Below are 22,837 nucleotides of genomic sequence, written 5' to 3'. Positions count from 1 at the left end.
GATTCAAAAGCAGAACCTTCTGTTGTGATGACAAGGCAGCATGATAAATATACATGTTAAACAACGAAACAGAGAAATAAAACAGGGTAAAACAAGAAAACATGTCATTGCCCCTAAAGGGACAAGTTTCAGAATGACAGAGGAAAACTAGCTGGTCAGCTCCACTTTCTGGTCTGTTTGAGACACTAACAGGGTCTCTGCCTGAGGGAAAGATTGTTACCTCTCCCATCTGATACTTGTTATGTGAGAACTGTTAATGCTCTTTTTATTATAATATGCCTGATTAGTGTGATATTTATTGCATGCATCTTGATTCCTGCTTTGTGGAAGAAAGGAAGAATAAACAAACAAACAAACAAATAAACAAACAAACAAATAAATGAATGAATGAATGAATAAATAAAAGTTGTGATTTTTTGTTGCTAAACACTTGTCTTATTCAGGAAAGGTAAGAGTTAACATAGTTCCAGCAGAAGCATATTTCCTGCAAAGGGGGATATTTGCTAAAGTATAATAGTCCAGGAAGGTTTTCTTCAGGAGAGGTTTACAGAAAAGTGCTACTAACAGATAACAAAAGCAGTATAAAATGTAAATGTTTGCATACAATGTTGGCAAATAAAGAATTTAAAATCAGAACTGTACACTAAAAAGAGAAGAACTAGATAACTAAATACAGCTAAAGATCTGGGCAGATCATGTGTCCTTGGATATATGTTGCTGCCATTATTGTGGGACTTTCCCCTCTTGTCAAAATCTCCTTTTCTTTGTTTTTCATGTAGCGCCAAGGAAGAGCAGTTTTGAGGCACCTGCTTTTAAAAAAGTTAAAAAGTGAAGTTAGCAGTGAAGTGGCAGAATCATACACCACCTTACCACCTTATTCAATGAAAACTACAGCCTCAGAATGGATGTAGGCCTGCCTCACAGAGGGCCTTTGAAACCATTAATCAGGGTGGCTGCATCATCTGTAATATTTCTTCCTGCTTTACCATGCCTTCTAACAAAGATGCTAGCAGTGTACTGGAATCTTCCATTCTATTTTTGGTAGGTGTAACATAGGGTTACCAGGCCTTTCCTAGGAGTGGAGTCTGAGGGCCAAGCTACACATGACGAATGACACTTGAATGGCAAGTGTATTTCTCCCTGTTCACTTGCCGTCCACTCAATCCACTTGCCGTTCAAGTGTCATTCGTCATGTGTAGTTTGGCCCTGAGGCTCCTCTGCTCCAGCATGTGTAGCACAGCTGGACAGTGGTGGGGGAAAAGTGGGATACTGCAGGGAGGCCAGGCAGTGTAGCAAGATGAGGACATAGCTTTCTGTGTGCCTGGAAGTGGCATCATCACATCACCAGAGACTTCCGCCCAAATACCAGAGCAGTTCTGGCAGGTCTAGTGACATGATGATGTTACTTCAGCGAGCAAGGTCAGCATGCTGCCAGCGATGTAACAATATTTTCAGAAAGCCCATGTGCCTGGTAAGTATCTCCTGTCACTCGCAACCTGCCTCCCCGGTTGCCAGGGAGTACCTACCAACCCTAACCTAACTAGAGATTGCACAATCATTAGGTCATGTCTAGGTCCACCAGAACAGTTTCCAGTTGATTTGTGATGCCAGCTCCCCACTTGGAATTCAGGGCCAAGCTACAAGTGACAAATGACACTTGAACAGCAAGTGGATTGAGTGGAGTGCAAGTGAACAGGGAGAAATACACTTGCCGTTCAAGTGTCATTCGTCACTTGTAGCTTCGCCCTCAGTTTACAGGTGTGCAGGCCAGGTCCTGATTAGGGACAGAGCCATACTGCATAAGGAAAGGTACTTAAACTGTCCCACACAGTTTTAATGACCCGATATGCTCATTTTCTGTATAAGATGGATACAAAGTTCTGTTCTGAAGTGGCAACCATTGTGTGTGTGTGTGTGTGTGTGTGATACAAGGGGATTCATCTCTGAATCAGTAATTACTTTCCCCTTTAATTATTAAAAGAAGTATAATTAACTCTGCTGCTTGACAAATCACCACTGGATTTCTCATAGTCATCAACAAACCTTTTAGCGAGTGTGTGAAGGAGAGTAAAAATATAACACAAACTGTGAAGCCCATGAACGAAGGATCATAAATAGAGCATGAACCACTATTGTGATCTCTGATGAATTAAAGCTTTTCCTTTGTCTTGTGAATGCTACTTGCTAGAAGCCTATTGGCAATGTCAAAGTATGTTTGGGTCAGGGTGTGTTAGTCATATTGAATCTAGTGACAGAATTATGGATCCAAATAGTACAATGTGTTGATAGAGAAAAAAACTGTGTGGATGTTCATGGTATTTGATGGATGTCCATGGTATTTATTTGTTACTTTTCTTACTTCCTGCTACGATTGCTAAGCTCCACAATACTCAGTGCTGGATGAGATATCTACACCCTCCACTCCATGAATATCACAAGTCAGGAGACGTCTTTATTGGTGGCATTGTTTCTCACGCCTTCATTGTCTCCAGCTCAGTGGATTTCAGAATAAATCCACCCCCACCATTTTCTGACGAGCTTGTGTAAGCAGTTAAACTTACATCATTCCTTCCTTTATTGGTCAATAGAGTTCTCTCTCCTTAGAACTGATAATACTGTCAAATTCAGTTTGGGTATAAAGACTAACTAGAATCAACAGAATTCTTAAAGAAAGACAAGCCGTTCCAGAATGAATTCAAGTTGGGAAGAAACAACCCAGAATTGAAGAAGCAAATTTGAATTGATTGCTATATTTGCCTCTCTATTTTTAATATACTGCATAAATATACAATGAAGTTCATGTTGAGAAAATGCAGTGTGGTCAGTCATATTCTTTATCATAAATGTGATCCAGTCAGATAAAAAACAGGGTACTAAAAATAAGGGTATGGCTGAATTATAGGTTTATTTCATAAATATACCGTACCATGTATCAATGTAAAATCCATACAGATTGCATAGACAATATTAACAAACCTATAAAATCAACAGTTAGAACCCAGGAATAGAAAACTATGAACATCTGTGCATCCTGAGGTGCCTTCTCACTTATTTCTCTTCAGGATACAGGCTGCAGAGAGGAAAATTGGAGGGGTTCATGCAGGTATAACTTCTTTGTCACCTACCTCCCACTCAGATATAGCAATTTCCATGTAACAATGCAAAGCTGTTGTTCAGATTCCTTCAAAAAATCCACTTTACTTAGAAATGCTGTCCTTTACTGTGAAACTGTTTAGAGTTATGAAGATACAGGATATGAGATTGCAAACTTCCTAGCTTGTTTCCAGTTCAATCCCTATCAGGTAGTTTCTTTATATAAGACTGCAAAGCTGACCCAGGGCTGCAGGAGGCAGCTTCTCTAAGAGCCAAACTAAAAGTGACGTCTTACACAGGTTGGACTCTAGTTGGCTTCCCTCAAGTTTTGATGGGAAATGTAGGCATCCTGGTCTTGCAGCTGTAATGGAGAGCCAAGCTGTAAAACCAGGGCACCTACATTTCCCATCAAAACTTGAAGGAAGCCGACTAGTGTCCAACCTGTGTAAGACGTCACTTGTAGTTTGGCTCTAAATCAAGTCTTCAAAATCAGTTTGGCAGACGTTCAGTTAGAGCCAAGTTTTAAACAAACTTCCAAGTACTCTGTAGAAGTTGAATGCAAGAATTTTTTTTGTTTTAATTTTAAATGTGCATCATATTCTTATTGTAGCATTGTAACTAAGAATTACCAGCACATTCTGGCACTGGCATTTGCAGTAAAGGAAGTCAATGAAAACCCACAAATTTTGCCCAATGTCACCTTGGGATTTCATATCTATGATAGCTATTACAATGCTAAGTGGACCTATCAAGACACAATGCAACTCATATCCACACCAAAGAGATTACTCCCCAACTATAAATGTGATATCCTGAACAACCTGGTAGCTGTAACTGGAGGGCTAGACTCTCAGATCTCACTTCACATGGCTACTGCCTTAGATGTCTACAAGATTCCACAGGTAGGATATCTCTGTGTTTTCACTCTATAACATTCATCAGTATGAATGTTATATAACATAACATTCATGTTATCTATAACATTCATCAGTATTGGAAAGAGCATATTCACATATGCTGGTACATTTACTTTGCTCAGACAGTCTTTCATGTAAGAGCTGATGAAGAGCAGGAGATCAATAGTTCCCTCTTCAGATATGCACCCACAATTTGTTTTTAGGGAAGCCATCATTTTTTCGGCCTCAGAACATAATCCATGGAATAGAAATAATGTTTCACTTGAACTGCAGGCTGCTGCTATAAAATGTGCTATATAAATGTTTCTCACTGCACTTTGTATATCTCTTTCCAGCTCATTTATGGTTCTGCTCCATTGATGAATAACAAAACTCCAGGCCTGCCCTTCTATAAGATTGTTCCTAGTGAAAGTCTTCAGGAAGTAGGGATTCTTCAGTTGCTTCTCCATTTCAAGTGGACATGGATTGGGGTCATTTATGTGGATGATGAAAATGGAGAAAGGTTTGTGCAATCTGTGGCTGAAGTTTTTCCCCAGCATGGTATCTGTATTTCCTTTGTGGAAAAAAGCCCCAAATCAACTTTTGCCAGTGATATTCCTGAGAAACTGCAACAAGGGGCAAATATATATGATACAGTCATGGGCAGCAAAGTCAATGTATGTTTATTTTATGGAGAGTCTTACTCTGTTATATATTTGAGATGGATGCCTGAACTATCAGAACTGGAAAATGTGCCATGGAAGGGTCAAGGGAAAGTCTGGATATTGACATCCCAGATGGAGCTCAATTCATTTGTCTATCAAAGGACTTGGGATACAGATATAATCGATGGTGCTCTGTCCTTCACCATTCATTCCAGTGACCCCCATGGGTTCCAACAATTTGTTGTGAATAGAAGCCCTTCTAGGTCAAAAGGAGATGGCTTCATCAGAGATTTTTGGCAACAGGCCTTTGGCTGTACATTCCCAATTTCAACTCTAGATAACATCAAGGGTAATATCTGCACTGGGGCGGAGAAGTTGGAGGACCTTCCTGGGCCTTTTTTTGAAATGAGCATGACTGGCCACAGTTATAGCATCTATAACACCGTCTATGCTGTTGCTTATGCTTTACAAGATATGTCCTCATCTCAACTCAGACCCAGAGAAATTACACGTGGAGGAACATTGAAACAAACAAACAGCAAGTGGTGGCAGGTAATGGTCTTCATGAGAGATGGGTGAGCTCTTTCCTGTTCTTCTGATATTGTTGTTCATCCATTCTCATCTCTGTTGTTGCAAATTTTTAATTAGTCATTTTCTTGGACATCTAAGAACTTTGCCTTTGCAGGCCATCCTGCCCTTCCTTTTTCCTGTTCTTGGATAATCTTCTAACTTAGAAGTAAGTCCTATTATGCTGAACATGTTTAATCACAGGCTGGTGGTCTCCAGGTAAATTGCAGTGTCCTTTAAATGCTGTCCGGCTAGGCAAGGGAAAGCTCCCACAAGACATACAAGCTTACAGTGCTTTAACCCCTGTTCTCCTGCTTGTTCTTTCTTCAGCATCATCAAAAGTATGCATAGTTAGAAAGAAGCCGTGTTATGTTATGTAGGGATCATTCTCAAACATTCATTTGTGGGATTGTGTTTTCTGTCCCACATACTCAGCAGACAATTCTCACTAGTCTTCTTCTACTGTTTCTGAAATTACTGAAGGGTTATATAATGTATCCATAATCCACCAACCTGAAAGTTAACACACAAAAAAAGAGTTACACATCACTGTTGTTGATTTTCTTTCCATTGTTCTTGGGACAGTGGTCCTTGAAGGACTGCCACCCATATTGTCCAGACTACCAGTCTAGATCATCTTCTCAACCCCTGATCTCAGGCCCCGCATGAGAAGATGAGGTGGGTGGTGACTAGAAGTAGGCTTTTTCAGGTGTTGACACATCATCTTTGGAACGCCCTCCCTACAAGGAGGGATGCCTGGCGCCTGCTTTCTTCTCAGCACCTGGTCAAAATGTGACTTTTCCCTGTCTTTTAATTAAGGGATTTTATCCTTTTAGCTGCTCAGTGGTTTGCTTCTAGCATGAAAACTCTTATATCAGTATATTAGACTGTTCTGGTTTAAGTGATTTTAAGATGGTGGTGGAAAGTGCTGTCAAGTTGCAGCTGACTTTTGGTGACCCCCATAAGAATTTTAAGGCAAAAGATATTCAGAGAGCATTTGCCATTGCCTGCCTCCATGTAATGATGCTTGATTTCCTTGGTGGTCCCCCATCCAAGTATTAATCACAGTTGACAATGCTTAGCTTCTGAGAATTGACAAGACTGGTCTAGTCTGAGCCATCCAGGTCAGGGAATATGATTTTATGCCCTACTTTAATTTTAAGGGCTGTGTATATTGGCATTGTTTCTAATTGACTTCCTTTGATTTGTCTATTTATTGACTTGGGTTGTATGATTTTTTTTAAAAATGTCTGTTTGCTTTGTTTAACAGCCCAGGAGCGTCAGTTCTTAGATAATAAGCAGTTGGCCACAATCATTACTTGGATGCAAGTCTTCCAAGACTTTTTATGCCTCTGGTCATCTCTTGCCTGAACGTCCCATGGATGATGTCACCATGAGTCAGCTGCAATTGCAACTCAATTATACCTTCTTCATCTTCTTGCTTTGTTTTGTTTATTGACGTGAGCTACCTGGAGAATGTCAGGAAAGGAGGCAAAGAAATTTTCTAAATAAATAGATAAATGCCTTTTACTGTGTTCATTTTGCATTGTTATATGAACACTGTCTTCTCATTCATGTGCATTAAGCAAAAAAATCATACACAATTTCTTGAGGCTTACAGATAAAAGACTTGGAGAGTTTCATGTTAAAAGTAGTTACACTTCAGTATGAGAAAGGAAGAAAAAAACTCTCATTACTCATTTATTTGAACAACTTATTTAAATAAAGTAGTTATTACTTCTGATGGAATATCTGAGGCAATTTATATCCTATCATAACATCATAAAAAGAACACTGGAATACACAGTGTGAAATAAGAAATAGTACACTAGAGGCGTGACATACAATTGTATACCAAGATATTTGGAAACAGAAGTTGCCAGAAGATATATGGTTAGGCAGCACAATGCCTGTTTGTGATTACACAGGCGAATCTATAGACGGGGGAAAGAAACATTATCTAAAAATGAGAATAGGCAATTGAGAGGAAAAAAGTCTAGGACTAGTTTCATGATTTGAAACATAATTGAATCCACTATGAACTGAGCCCATTCAGGGTGGTTGGTATCTTTGAGTTGGAAATGTTGACCTTTCTTTTCTTTTGTAAATGTTGACCTTTCTTTTTCATATCAGCTTGAAAGATAAGACATATGGCTTCCCTTTGCAACCTTTTGTCTTTTCCCTTTCAATCCAGCTCCATCACTTTCTGAGAGGTGTGTCTTTTAACAACAGTGTTGGCGACAAGGTCTCATTTGATCACGATGGGCAGTTAGTAGCTGGATTGGATATTGTAAACTGGATTTTTGCCTCAAACCAATCCTTTCAGCGAGTAAAAGTGGGAAGGATGGATCCCCATGTTCTCTCAGACCAAGCACTTGTTATTGATGAGGATGCTATCACATGGCACATCTCCTTTAACCAGGTGAAATACAAGTGGGAGGACTTTTGAGTGTCCCACTTCTGAATTACTGTTTTTCAGTCCTGCAATTTAATGACAGTGATCCAGGCAATGGTCACCTCTATGTTAGACTACTGTAATGCACTCTATGCGGGGTTTCCCTTGGGTCTGATCTGGTGGCTGGAGCTGGTTCAGAATGCAGTGGTGCGTGTCATCACCGGAGTGCCTGGCAGTGCACATATAACACCAGTATTGTGCCAGCTATACTGCATTGGCTGCCAGTGGAGTACTGAACCAGGTTCAAGGTTTTGGTACTTACCTATAAAGCCCTATGCGGACTGGGACAGGCGTATCTGCGGGGACACTTAGATCAAGTGCCAAACAACTATTAGTAGTCCTTGGCCCCAGAGAGGCCCGCTTTGCCTCGACCAGAACCAGGGCCTTTTTGGTCCTGGCTCCAACCTGGTGGAACGCTCTGTCCAATGAGACCAGGGCCCGGCAGGATTTGTTATCCTTCTGCCAGGCCTGCAAGACAGAGCTGTTCAGCCAGGCATATGGTTGAGGCTGATCTGGGTCCCTACCGGCCAAATAGAGGTGAATACCTTCCCTACTAAAGGCATCCGCCACCAAACTGTTTTAACCAACCACTCAAGTAATTTTAATATGGTGGAGCAGGTGGCAGACTGATTGATCAACTGACTACTCCTGCGCTGCTTTTTTGTACCTTTTAAAATATTTATATTGCACTGTTTTATATGGTTGTTTAAAATTGTAAAATTTAAGTTTTTAGTGTGTTGTTTTGCAGAGTGTAATCCTCCCTGACCCTGCTAGTCAAGGAGGGTGGAATAGAAATTGAAAGTAAATAAATAAATAAAATAAATATCTAATGTGCATTTCATTGCAAAAAGCTGGGCCTATATGGAACAATCAATCTTTTTTTTAGCCTCTCGCAAAATATGAATTGATGTAGCAATGAGTTTTCACAATGCTCTGCCCTGATTCTTGAATTAATGCAATTCAAAATAAGAATGAAATAGGAGCAAGTCCTCTAGGAAAAACAGACATAAAAATGATAAGCAAAAGTACCCTAAATAATGAATGTGAGAATCTTAAATATATATTTAAATCTAGCATTATGCAAATATCGTCATGCATAATACATAGATGAATATATAAATGTGTGAAAATCAATAACCAATATATATCCATGTTAAATGTATATCCATATAATAGCATAAAAATAAAATTCTGTATTAATATGTACTTTTAATCAAATCTATTCAAGTGTCACCTACTGAGTAAATACCCTGTACAGTATCATGATTAATGAACAGACAAAAGAAACTAATAAAAAACTTTTTTTACTTACTTTGTTCATTTGAACAGCAAGTAAATAAAAGTAAATATTTATTCTATACTTCTATTCTTTTCTCTATGTTCAATATGTGGCATCAAATCAGTTCATTTAGGGTAATGAAAACATGAAGGATGACCCTGTTTATATCATCAGTTAAACTGAAAGATTTCCCACTTATTATTTCTGAGATGATAACTAGAGGTGGGCACAAACAGCAATAAGAACAAAAAAAAGCCACGAAGAGCCCGATCAGCTGTTCGCGAGCAAGCTGTTTGTGAGGCCCCATTCCCAACAAACATGTGTTTGTTCCAAGCCCTGTTCATGGTGTTCATCAGCCATTCGTCAAACCAGACAGTTTAGCGCCTTTCAATCAATTCCCTTGGCAACAATAGGCAGAGACTTTCTGAACTCTGTCTGAACTCCCGTTGCCCTGGAAACCCCAATCTAAGCCGAGGGGCACTTCACCCCCGATGATTGCAGCCTGCCAGGGTTTAAATTTCCCTCTCCCTGCTGCTTTGCAATGCAGGAAGAGGGACATTTAACTCCCCCCCCCCCACTCAGCTGCTTGTCAGAGAAACCGCTGACAAGCGGCTGAGTGCAGCCTGCCGGGGTGAAATGCCTTCTCCCTGCTCCTGCATAGCAGCAGGGTGAGTGGCACTTCACCCCTGACTCAGCCGCTTGTCAGGGGTTTCCTGACAAATTCTCCTCCCCTCCCCCCAGCCAGCTGGAAGGAGGGAGACTTTGAAGTGAAGGAGGTTCCCCACGCCGTTTGCAAACTGCATGGGGAAGCTTCTTCCCTTCCAAGTCTCCCCCCTCCCTCCCATGAACAGCCAACCACAAACATGTTCATGAACAGGGTCATGTTCGTGGTAGTTCGCGATTCCTTGTTCGTGGATGGCAATGAACAACAAACATCGTGTTCGGGTTTTTTTCCTGTTCATGCCCACTTCTAATGATAACTCCCCTTTCTCATTTATGCATTAGAGACTGCCTCTTTCTGTATGTACTGAGAGTTGCCAACCTGGTTATAGTAAGAAAATGAAGGAGGGGGAACCATTTTGTTGCTATGAATGCACCTCATGTCCAGAAGGAAAGATTTCGGAACAGAAGGGTAAGAAGTACAGAGGTAACAAACACATTATGTGTCAGAGGAATATAGATGGGTTGAGAGGAAGCTTTTGAAGAAGTACAAATTTGATGAATGCAGTCAATTGATTATACTATTTATGGTGGAACAGCCCCAGTGACCCATAAGCGCTGCCCTGTTCGGCTCTTTGAGGCGTCTTTGAAGCAACCAGCGACTATGTTTCCACCTGGTGACAGTTCGCTCTCCCAGCTTGCCCAACCCTCAGAGGGGTTTCCCAGTTTCACATTTTCCTTTCAGTATGCTGCTACAAACTTCAGAATTTTTGGAATTACCCACTGAGAGGGCCAGTGTTCCCAGTTTCTCTTCCTGCATTGCTTGTTACCACAGGGATGGCTTAGTTGACTTGCACGCTCCTGGGGAATTAGCGATTTAACCACTGACCAATTCCCTCCCTGGTGCCCATTGTAAATAGCAAGTTCAAACACTATGTGGTACAGATAACAACCACGAACATTTAAAATAGTAAAGAATTTATTAAAAGTAAAATGTTCACACACATACGCTATGTTCAACAATGGATTAAAAAAGAAAGGTATAAATACACAATATAATTTGCTGGTCCCTCACTCTGTTCACGCCCTAGCTGATCTTGTTCTAAAGCAGGCTCCTTAATTTAGAAGTTACCATTTGCTAACGGTTCCCCATTACCTTGGTGTCTGTCTCAGCAGCCAGCCCTTTTCTGCTCAATTTGACAATGGTGGCCATCAAGATGGAGGTCAAGTGTGAGGGCTCATTCTTCTAGACGTTGTCAGTCAGAATGACAAATCAAAATGGATCCCTCTCCCTGTGTGCCAAGGCATTTTATATCTTTGGTTTTCTCACTCCCTTTTGGATCAAAGAATCGTGTCCTGAAATTTCCAGGATGATACAATTCAGCCCCACACATCCCCAAGTTTCAGTGTCCCTCCTAGGTGTCAGATTCCAGCCAAGGTGTGAGGTGACCATTTCATTGTCTCTGGCCAGGATGGTCATTAATTATTCCAAAGCTTTGATAATTGCTACTTGATTGATACTTGGAAGCAATTGACTTTCTTCTTCCTGCTTGTTCTCTGCCAGGAGAGGGAAAAAATTTTAAACTTAACATAGTGGTTTTGTCAAGTCCAGACCCTGAAATAAAACACACTTCTTCGCTCTATTCAGATTCAATAGGCGCAATTATAATTTTATAAGAACCATGACGCAAATCTGGAGGATAGTTCTCATGATTTTTAAAGACAGAACACCACATCTAATGATTGTGCTGAGATTTCGTTGTTCATGCTGATTCTGAAACTTTGGTGACAACTATTTACATTTATGTATGTTTATATGTATGTATGTATGTAATTATTTACTTAGAGAATTTATACCCTGCCATTTCATAATCTGATTGAGGTAGCTACCCTGAAAAAAATAAATAAATGTATGTTTAAAAACAATGGCATGCATTTGAAATGGCAGGCAATTCAGCAAAATTAAATCATTATCAACAATAAAATAATCCTCTCTATACTTTAAAAGAGCAATTAATAAAGCCAGCATTATAAAACAAGCAAAACATAAACACAGGCTATAAAGGCAAGTATGAACAAAAGAAAAACAGGGCAAAATCAGTAAAATAACAGTTAAGATGGTATGAAAAAGACTGGGTGAATAGCTTGGGATCTAAAAGCAAACAGAATAAGCACTAGGTAAGCTTAGAATGGAATGCTGTGCCATTAATGAAAAGGCCATCCTTCAAATTGCTGCTTGCCACTTTTCTGGAAGCTTAGGGATGCTGTGTGGAGGGCTTGGGATAAAAATGTTACCTGTTGAATAGGATGCTAGGGGAGAAGGATTTTTAACAAGTGTTGTTAATGTAGAAACAATTTGGTAAGGATCTACAACCAGGGCTTTTTTCCAGGGGGAACGCGGGGGAATGGAGTTCCGGAACCTCTTGAAAATGGTCACATGGCTGGTGGCCCCGCCCCCTGATCTCCAGACAGAGGGGAGTTGGGATTGCCCTCTGCGCTGCTCAGTGGCACAGAGGGCAATCTAAACTCCCCTCTGTCTGGAGATCAGAGGGCGGGGCCACCAGCCATGTGACCATTTTCTCCAAGTGCAACCCACTGAGTTCCACCACCCCTTTACCCAGAAAAAAAGCCCTGTCTACAACCCTTTCTTCACATAAGGTTTCTTTTCACATAGGGATGCAGACTAAATTTTCTGTTAACAGAAGGGAAAATTCCCCTTTCCTGTTGTGTGCCATCAAGTCACTTCCAGCTTATAATTATCCTATGAATTAACAGCCTCCAAAACATCATATCGTTAACAGCCTTGCTCAGGACTTGCACACTGGAGGCTGTGGTGTTACAGATTCACAATTTGCCCCTCACAACTTCCTTGAGGGTCCCTGTCCAAAGTGGCTATTTGGTGAGATCAATGGGCTATAACCGGGGACTGGGGGAGGCAGGAAAGTTCTGTTCTGCTCACAGAAGTGCCTGTCATTAGCTGAGAATGTAGTGTGCAGTCCTAAACAGCATTCAATGGACGTAGAAGGGTGAAACTCTGATTAGGATTGCACTGTTGTACTGGATGTGACCCATACATGCCCTAATCTTTGCCCTTGTTTAATGCACTACTATTTACTGGGCCTGTAGAATGAAGAATATGATAGTTCCCTCTTTCATAAAAACAAAACACCAGTATATTAATTAGAGTACTGTGATCTGACATGGATTCCCATTCAGATTGCTGATGATTTACCATTACAGTAAATCTTTATTCCCCATTTAATATAGCATGAATGCTAATTCTCAACGTTTATTTACCTCTGGTCCATTTAAAAGCAGCAGCCATGAAAGAGTCCTCCAATGTGAACAGAGAACATTTTTCTATGTAAGAAGAATAGGTGTGGAATATTGGTGGAATGTAGGGCACATGTGAGAGATGTGATATTCAAACCGCAGCTTTTCTTTTTCAGATGTGGATGACTGTAAAAAATGTGCAGATGAATACTATCCAAACACAAACCACAATTTATGTATTCCCAAGGATATCAGCTTCTTGTCCTATGAAGAACCTTTAGGGATCATTTTAGCCAGTTTTGCATTTTCCTTTGGTCTGATTACAACAGTGACACTAGGAATTTTTCTGAAGCACCACAGCACTCCCATCGTCAAAGCCAACAACCGCAGCCTCACCTACAGTCTCCTTGTATCCCTACTGCTCTGTTTCCTTTGTGCATTTCTATTCATTGGCCCACCTCAGTGGTTGACGTGTATCCTCCGACAAATTGCCTTTGGTGTGATCTTCTCAGTGGCTATTTCTTGTGTGTTGGCAAAAACCATCACTGTGGTTCTGGCTTTCATGGCCACCAGACCAGGAAGCAAAATGAGAAAGTGGGTGGGGAAAAGGCTGCCCAACTTCATTGTTCTTTCTTGCTCCCTTATCCAAGCAGGCATTTGTACTTTCTGGCTGACGACCTCACCACCCTTCCCAGATGTTGACATGCATTCAATGACTACAGTAATTGTTCTGGAGTGTAATGAGGGATCTGGGATTCTGTTTTATTGTGTGCTAAGCTACATGGGCTTTTTGGCCATCATCAGCCTCACTGTTGCTTTCCTTGCCAGGAAATTACCGGACAGTTTCAATGAAGCCAAATTTATTACTTTCAGCATGTTGTTGTTCTGTAGCGTTTGGGTATCCTTTATTCCAACCTACCTGAGCACTAAGGGGAAATACATGGTTATTGTGGAGATCTTCTCAATCATAGCTTCCACTGCTGGCTTGCTGGCTTGCATCTTTTCCCCAAAATGTTATATTATTCTCTGGAGACCGAAATTGAACAGCAGAGAATATCTAATAAGGAAATAATACCGAAGCATGTCTATGTTGTGTTCTAAAATCTGCCATCCAAAGAGTTATGTCTTCCAAATTTTTTCTGAGAGTTTCTCTTTCAGCAAGTGCTCTGTTAGGATGTCAAAATTCTCCCTAGTTAAATAAAGATGTTAAAATACTCCCTAATTTAAATAAAAATTAAGAAAAAATGAAACATTTACAACATAAAAATGATCATTGTTATTCTGTTCCCTTCTCTTACCTTCCCTTTCACAGAATCACAGAGCTCCACTCTTCTTCCACTCTTCTAGGCAGATAAGTACCCCCACTCAGAGTGGTGAACAAAGTCAGTGTTGTTATTATCCACAGAATCACAGAGTTGGAAGGGGCCATACGGACCTTCTAGTCCAACCCCCTGCCCAATGCAGGATGAGCCTAAAGCATCCCTGACAAATATTCATTCACCCTCTTCTTGAAAACTGCCAGTGAAGGGGAGCTCACCACCTCCCTAGGCAGCTGATTCCACCTTTGAACTACTCAGACCGTGAAAAAGTTTTTCCTAATATCCAGCTGGTACCTTTCTGCATGTAATTTAAGCCCGTTGCTTCAAGTCCTATCCTCTGCTGCCAACTGGAACAGCTCCTCGCCCTCCTCCAAATAGCAGCCTTTCAAATATTTAAAGAGAGCAATCACGTCCCCCCTCAGTCTCCTCTTCTCCAAACTAAACATTCCCAAGACCCTCAGCCTTTCTTCTTAGGGCTCAGTCTCCAGACCCCTGATCATTCTCGTCGTTCTCTTCTTCACCCTCTCACTTTTATCCACATCCTTTTTGAAGTGAGGCCTCCAGAACTGCACACAGTACTCCAGGTGCAGCCTGACGAAGGCAGTATGGAGAGGGACTATGACCTCCTGCGATTTTGATGCAATGGCCCTTTTGATACAACCCAAGACTGAGTCTTCCTCTTTTGCCAGCGCATCACATTGACTGCTCATATTTAGTTTACAGTCCACTCTTACGCCAAGATCTCTTTCACACACACTACTACCTAGAAGTGTATCCCCCATCCTGTATTTGTGCTTCACATTTTTGTGGCCCAGATGTAATACTCTGCACTTATCTATGAATTGCATCCTGTTCACAACCACTCACTTCTCTAGAGTATTCAGGTCTTGTTGAATTTTAACTCTATCTTCTTTGGTGTTTGCCACTCCTCACAATTTGGCATCATCAGCAAATTTAATGAGTACCCCATTTACCCCTTCATCCAGATCACTGATAAAAATATTGAAAAGTACCAGGCCTAAAACAAAGCCCTGTGGCACCCCACTGCACCTCCCTCCAATCTGATGGAATGCCATGGACCACCACTCATTGGGTGCGGCCCTCTAACTATTTCCCTATCCACCAAACTGTCCTATAGTCTAGTCCGCAGTCTTCCAGTTTACCCATTAGAATGTCATGCCTCTCTTTCAATGCCTCTTGTTGAGACTTACAAATAGCTGTGTAGTTTATGATTATCTTGCAGTTGTAGGTACTGAAAAGAAACTCATACACCAATTCTGGTGCAAATGTTGTTCTCAGTGTATAACTTTACTGCCATGACCACAAATGCTACAAAGCAGTGGGATGATTGAATCTTTGTTAAGAATGAAATCATGTTATCTCATTCTGTCATGTAGAGGATTTGGTAGATTTAGTATTGAGAGGTTCACCATTTCTGATGTTCTTACATAAGTTGCTCACAGGAGTGACTTTTATTCAAGTTATCTAACTGAAATCAAGTTTGCTCTCAACATGTCAGAGTGCTGAATAAGGTAGTCTAAATGATTTTCTTCCCCAATTTCTGTTGTGCACTATACATCCTTAAGTCTTAAGCAACAGGATTGGGAACAAACAGTAAAATCTTAATGGCCCTGTTCACTTTCCTGTTCCAAAGATAGAGCAGTGCGTCCATGTAAGAGCCTGACCCAAAGCAGCCAGGATATCCATAAGCAGCAGCATGCTTTGGGAATGAATCCTTTCCAAAGATCTTCTCCTGATGTAAATTCACCCTCTGTATTTCCTGCTCAGCAGGTTATTCTAAAGCCCCACCGAAGGCTTCTTTGTCCATGTAGCTTCGTCCCTCATGCAGGGATTTGTGGAAACCTTTCAGAAACGTTGGAGGTCTTCCTTCTAAAGCAGAGAGAGTGAAGGAGAAAAAGAGAATAGTGACCAATAATGAAGAAAAATAAGTCTTCATGAAAAAGTTCCTTCTGAAGAAGTCCTGGTGGAGCTAAACCTGGGAAGTGGACTCTGAAAATCTAGGTTTTGTTATCCAAAGCCCAACAGTATACAAGTTGCTGTAACTAACCTCAGGATTGTAAGGTATATATTGAATTTCTAGAGGCTGCATGGTTAGGGATCACATTTTTTTTTAAAAGTAGGTGGATTGTTATTGAATATATTTTACTGGACTTTATTGCATTATTTTTATAATTGGGTAATTAATTCTAGCATGAAAGATGAATAATAAATGAAACCAACCAATCAATAAATGTTATCTACGTACAGCTGTTTTTGCAAGTCTTATAGTAGATGTCAACTTTTGGTCATTTGAATTTGACTAAGTGTTGTGGTAATTTCACTCCAATGCCTGCTTGTAAACCACACTACGGAGTTCCTTTGAGGGCTTTTCATTCGAGGCAGTTTGACCTAAGCAAAGGCGGCCACCTGAGGCAGCAGAGAGTGATGACATTATAGTACACTATCACTAATGCATTGTGTGATCTCCTTTTGGTATTAACACTATGAATTCTTGGCTTTCGAGACAATATTCAATGGTCTTCAAGTTCTGTTTTCATTGTGTATATTGCCTGTCAATATCCCTTTTCTCTGTCATACTTTTCAGAATTTGAGTATCCTGCATGACTTCCAGATTGTAGAACTGAGTCTAATGTTGCCCAAATATCATGCCTCTGCAAACTTTCCAAAACACAGCTTGCAGCATCCTAGTCTTATTCTTAGTCCTTGATGGAGGTTTCCCCAAAGCCTAACTGCCATCGCCCCCCCCCTTCCTTGATCCTTATATCCTGTTTTTTTCATCCTCATACATATGTTGCCACTATTTCTGCTGCCCTTGTGGGGCCAATGAAAAGCAGTATGGGCCTCCTGCATTAAAAAAATAATTAAAATGAGCTAGCAGAGAAGTGGCAGAATCAGACCCCACAAACTTAATGTCAACACTAGAGAGGGGCATGAACTGAAATACGAACCAAAATTAAGCATGAACCAAGCCGGTTTGTGGTTTGTGAACCGCGGTTCGTCAGATCCCATTTCTGACAAACTGCCATGAACTTTAGGCTGGTTCATTTGGTTCATTTTTTGTTTCGTGACTGCGGACAGCCTGGTGCCAATCAATCAGTTTCCTAGGCAACAGGGGATGGACTTTCTGCAGACCTGCTGATCTGGAAGTGACCTTCTGCTGGCCTGGAAGTGACCTTCTGCTGACCCGGAAGTGATGGTTTTCTGGCCCGGATGTGGCATTTTCATGAACCAAATGAACCGGTTCGTGAACCAGGGGCAGGTTTGTGAAAGTTCGTGGTTCGTGAAATTTGATGAGCCACGAACCACATGGTTTGGTTTTTTTCTACTTCATGCTCATCTCTAGTCAACACTCAATAGGTTTCCCAGTTGCCTGCCAGTGGTGGGCAATGTCCCACAGGTTTGCCCTATTGCCCGCCAATGGCTGGTGATCAGGTGGCTGAATTTACCCTGTGCAAAGTGTGGGAGCATGCCCATGGCCATCGTGATGGCATCACTTCCCAGAAGTGACATCATCATACAAGCACCGGGAGCGTACGTGCGAAAAGAAGATTCTAGGAAGCACAAGGTAAGTGCCACATCCATCCTCCCACCGGGATGGTATATAATAATAACAACTGTGATTATATACCACTCTTCTAGACAGATTAGTGCCACACCCAGAGTGGAGAACAAGTTAGTGTTATTATTATCTTCACAATACAGCAGGGAAGCTGGGGCTGAGAGCAGTGACTTACCCAGGGCCCCCTACTGAGCTCATGGCAGTAGTGGGATTTGAACCAGTAGAGTGCTGATTTGCAGCCAAAACACTTAACCAGTATGCTACAGCAGCTCTCTATGTAAACCTGGCAATCATAATACTCAATGATGACTACAGCATCAAAACGGATGTAGGCCAACCTCATACAAGGACTTTCAGACAATTAATCAGGCTGTTTTCACAATCAAATCATTATCTATAATATTTCTTCTTGCTTTAACTTGGTTTATAATAAAGATGCTAGCCAAATATTGGTATCTTCAATTCTATTTTGGCAGCTCAAATTCAATGAGGAAAATAAGGGCCTAGCTACATGTTGCACAATTATGTCATGTCTTGGTCCACCACAAGGGGTTTCAGTTGATTTATGATACTAGTTTTCCAATCCAGGTGGGCAGGGATCTGATTTGGTTCAGGACTGTGCCACAGAGAGAGAGGAGTATTTACACCATTCCCCACAGTTTTGAAATCCCTGAAATGTCCATTTTCTATGTAAGAGGGATGCAAAGTTTTGTTCAGAAGTGACAACCATGCTTTCTTTTCCAGATCCAATGTGGAATCCCAAACTTTAAGTTAGTAATTACTTTCTCCTTTAATTATCATCAAGCACTATCATTAACTCTGCTGCTTGACAAATTACCACTGAGGCTCCAGTAATCATTCACCAACCTTTTTGCAAGTCTATTAAAGGATACTATGAACATAACCAAAACCCTGAAGCTCTTGGTCTAAGAATTACAAATAGACCATGAACCACCATTCTGATTTCTGACCCAAGTTTTTCCTTCTGTGTGCTACTTGGCAGAGATCCATTGGAAATGTAAATGTCTTTTTGGGTCAGGGTCCTTCAGTCGTATTGAATTTAGCAATGGAGTTATGGGTCCAAATAGTACGATATCTTGATAGAGAAAAAAGAGTGTTTATGTTTATGGTATTTATAGATGTGTTACTTTTTCTACTTCCTGCTAAGATTTCTAAGCCTCACAATATCCAGTGCTGGAAGAGATATCCACACCCTCCACTCCATGAATATCACAAGTCAGGAGATATCTTTATTGGTGTCATTGTTTCTCACGCCTTCATTGTCTCCAGCTCAGTGGATTTCAGAAGAAATCCACCCCCACCATTCTCCGAAGAGATTGTGTAAGCATTTAAACTTATATCCTTTCTTTTTTTATTGGTCAAGGGAGTTATCTGTCCTAGCAGCTGATAAGATTGTTCTATTCAGTTGGGACAGAAAGCGTTGAATTAACAAAATGCCCCCCAAAAGATAAGACATTCATGAATAAATTCAAGTTGAGAAGAAACAAACTTGAATCGTTAAAGAAAGTTTTTCCCTAGTTGCTATATCTGCCTGTTTTTAATATGACAGAATATATAACATAAATGAATTGAGAGAATATAAAAAGTTCATGTTGAGATAATGTAATATGATCACCCATGTTCTTTATCATAAATGTGGTCAACCAGATAAAAAACAGGGACATCAAAAATAGGGATATGTCTGCATTGTAGATATATTTCATGTACTATACACCGTGTTATATATCAATGCAAAATCCATACTGATTGCATAGTTGATATGGACAAACCTATAAAACTAACTGAAAGAACAAGGGAACAGAAAACTATGAACATCTGTGCATCCTAAGGTGCCTTCTCACTCGTTTCTCTTCAAGATATAAGCTAATACAGGGAGGAAAATTGGAGGGGTTCATGTAGTTGTAACTTTGCCAGCTACCTCCCACTAAGATATAGCAAATTCCATGTAACAATGCAAAGTTGGTGTTCAGATCCTTCAAAAAATCCACTTTACTTAGAAATGCTGTCCTTTACTGTGAAACTGCTTTAGTTATGAAGATACAGGATATGAGGTTGTAAATTTCTTAGCTCATTTCCAATTCAATCCCCATCAGGTAGTCACTGTATATAAGACTGCAAAGTTGACCCAGGGCTGCAGGAGGCAGCTTCTCTAAATCAAGTCTTCAGTCAGTTTGGTGGACGTTCAGTTAGAGCCAAGTTTTAGACAAACTTCCTAGTACTCTGTAGAAGTTGATTGCAAGAATTTTTGTTTTGTTTTAATTTTAAATGTACATCGTATTCTCATTGTAGCATTGTGACTAAGAATTACCAGCACATTCTGGCACTGGCATTTGCAGTAAAGGAAGTCAATGAAAACCCACAAATTTTGCCCAATGTCACCTTGGGATTTCATATCTATGACAGCTATTACAATGCTAAGTGGACCTATCAAGACACAATGCAACTCATATCCACACCAAAAAGATTACTTCCCAACTATAAATGTGATATCTTGAACAACCTGGTAGCTGTAATTGGAGGGCTAGACTCTCAAATCTCACTTCATGTGGCTACTGTCTTAGACGTCTACAAGATTCCACAGGTAGGAGGTCTCTGTGTTTTCACTCCAAAACTTTCATCAGGATGTATTGGCAAGAGCATATTCACACATGCTGGTACATTTACTTTGTTCAGACATTCTTTTAAGTAAGAACAGATGAAGAGTAGGACATCAGGAGTTCTCTCTTTAGATATGCACCCACGATGTTGTTTTAGTGAAGCCATTATTCTCTCAGCCTCAGAACATAATCCATGGAATGGAAATAATGTTTCACTTGGACTGCAGGCTGCTGCTCTAAATTGTGCTATATAAATGCTGCTGTTGTTTCTCACTGCACTTTGCATATCTCTCTCCAGCTCATCTATGGTTCTGCTCCATTGATGAATGACAAAATTCCAGGCCTGCCCTTCTACAAGATAGCTGCTAGTGAACATCTTCAGGAAGCAGGGATTCTTCAGTTGCTTCTCCATTTCAAGTGGACATGGATTGGTGTCATTTATGTGGATGATGACAGTGGAGAAAGGTTTGTACAATCTGTGGCTGAAGTCTTTCCCCAGCATGGTATCTGTATTTCTTTTGTGGAAAAAAGCCCCAAATCAACTTTTGCCAGTGATATTCCTGAGAAACTGCAGCAAGGGGCAAATATATATGATACAATCATGGGCAGCAAAGCCAATGTATGTGTATACTATGGAGAATCTTATTCTGTTATTTTCTTGAGATGGTTGCCTCAACTCTCAGAACTGGAAAACGTGCCATGGAAGGTTAAAGGAAAAGTGTCAATAATGTCAGCCCAGATGGAGATCAATTCATTTGTTTATCAAAGGACTTGGGATACAGATATAGTCCATGGTGCTCTGTCCTTCACCATTCATTCCAGTGATCCACATGGGTTTCAACAATTTGTTGTGAGTAGAAGCCCTTCTACGTCAAAAGGAGATGGTTTCATCAGAGATTTTTGGCAACAGGCCTTTGGCTGTACATTCCCAATTTCAACTCTAGATAACATCAAGGGTGATATCTGCACTGGGGAGGAGAAGTTGGAGGACCTTCCTGGGCCTTTTTTTGAAATGAGCATGACCGGCCACAGTTATAGCATCTATAACACTGTCTATGCTGTTGCTCATGCTTTACAAGCTATGTCCTCATCTAAACTCAGACCCAGAGAAACTACACATGGCAGAGCATTGAAACAACCAAATAAAGAGTGGCAGCAGGTAATGGTCTTCTTGAGCTTTTTCCTGTTCTTCTGATATTGTCATTCTACTATTCTCAGTGCTCTTGCCATAAATTTCTAATTGATTACGGTCATAAAATCTGCTTGGATATTACAGAACTTTGATTTTGCAGTCCATCCTGTCTGTCCTTCTGATTTTGGATAACCTGCTTACTTAAAAGTAAGTCCTATTGTGTTCAGGGATGCTTTCTCTCATGTTAATGGACTACTGGTAAATTGCAGTATCCTTCAAAAGCTTTCTTTTTTAACAAATTTTTATTGGATGGGTTATTATATCAGTTCACACATACAACACATTATTTTATCTCCCCCATATAATAATATCCCCCCTTTCCCCCCTTTTCCGTTGACTTCCGACAGTCAAAAGCTTTCTAGATAGACAAGGAAAGTTCCTATGAGTAATACGTGCTTCCACTGCTATATTCCCTGACCTTCTGCTTGTTCTTTCTTCAGTATTTTCCCAAGGCTGCATACTGAAAAGAAATTCCCACTATATTCAATCAGGCTCATTTTTAAGTATTCATCCATGGGATTGCATTTTCTGTCTCATACACTTATTAATCTCCATCAACCTATTTCCACTGTTTTTGAAATTCCTTAAGGGTTTTTGAATTTCCACAATCAACCCACTTGAAGTTTAACAGAGAATAAGAATTCTACAACTTTACTGTTGATTTCCTTTCAATTCTTGTTGGGGATGTGGTACTTACCTTTAATATTGTCCAATCCATCATCTTGTAAGCAGTCCATCTGGCCACCACCATTTTAATAGCTCAAACTCAAATGTTATTAAGTAAAAGCTTCGATTCATTTAAGTATCAGTCTCCTCTCTTGTTGTGTGTGCTCCAGAAACTCTGACCCTGGTATAGACAGGTTGTGATCCCTTAATACACGCCAACTGCCTATTAGTTCCTCATCTTTGAGGCAGTTTGGCTAACAAAAGAGACCAATTCCAGTAACAATTTAAGATGTCTTCTCAAGCCCTGCTCTCTGTGCCCATCTCCAGAGATGAGTTCTTATATCTAATGAGTTAACTGCAATAATTTATATCCTGCCATGGAGTGAAGAGTACCCTCAAGTCATAGCTGACTTATGGCAACCCCTGGTGGGGTTTTCATGGCAGGAGAGGTGATTTGCCATTGCCTACCTCTGCAACTCTGGTCTTCATTGGAGGTATCCCATCCAATTACTAACCAAGGCTGACCATGCTTAGCTTTTGAAATCTGATGAGATTAGGCTCACCTGGGCTATCC

General features: G+C 40.6%; 1 protein-coding gene across 1 annotated transcript; it reads left to right on the top strand.

Moving 5' to 3' along the window:
- The first annotated feature begins 3,851 nt into the window (after nucleotides 1–3,851).
- On the top strand, nucleotides 3,852–13,960 carry LOC129339489 (vomeronasal type-2 receptor 26-like). The gene is made up of 5 exons (XM_054994068.1): nucleotides 3,852–3,995; nucleotides 4,346–5,206; nucleotides 7,416–7,643; nucleotides 9,961–10,087; nucleotides 13,065–13,960. The coding sequence occupies exons 1-5, from the start codon at nucleotides 3,852–3,854 to the stop codon at nucleotides 13,958–13,960; spliced, it is 2,256 nt and encodes a 751-aa protein (XP_054850043.1).
- The last annotated feature ends 8,877 nt before the right edge of the window (nucleotides 13,961–22,837 follow it).

Source organism: Eublepharis macularius, chromosome 12, assembly GCF_028583425.1.
Source record: "Eublepharis macularius isolate TG4126 chromosome 12, MPM_Emac_v1.0, whole genome shotgun sequence".
Lineage (NCBI taxonomy): Eukaryota > Metazoa > Chordata > Lepidosauria > Squamata > Eublepharidae > Eublepharis > Eublepharis macularius.
The sequence above is the reverse complement of the archived record's forward strand: the minus strand, read 5'-3'. Positions and strand labels throughout refer to the sequence as shown.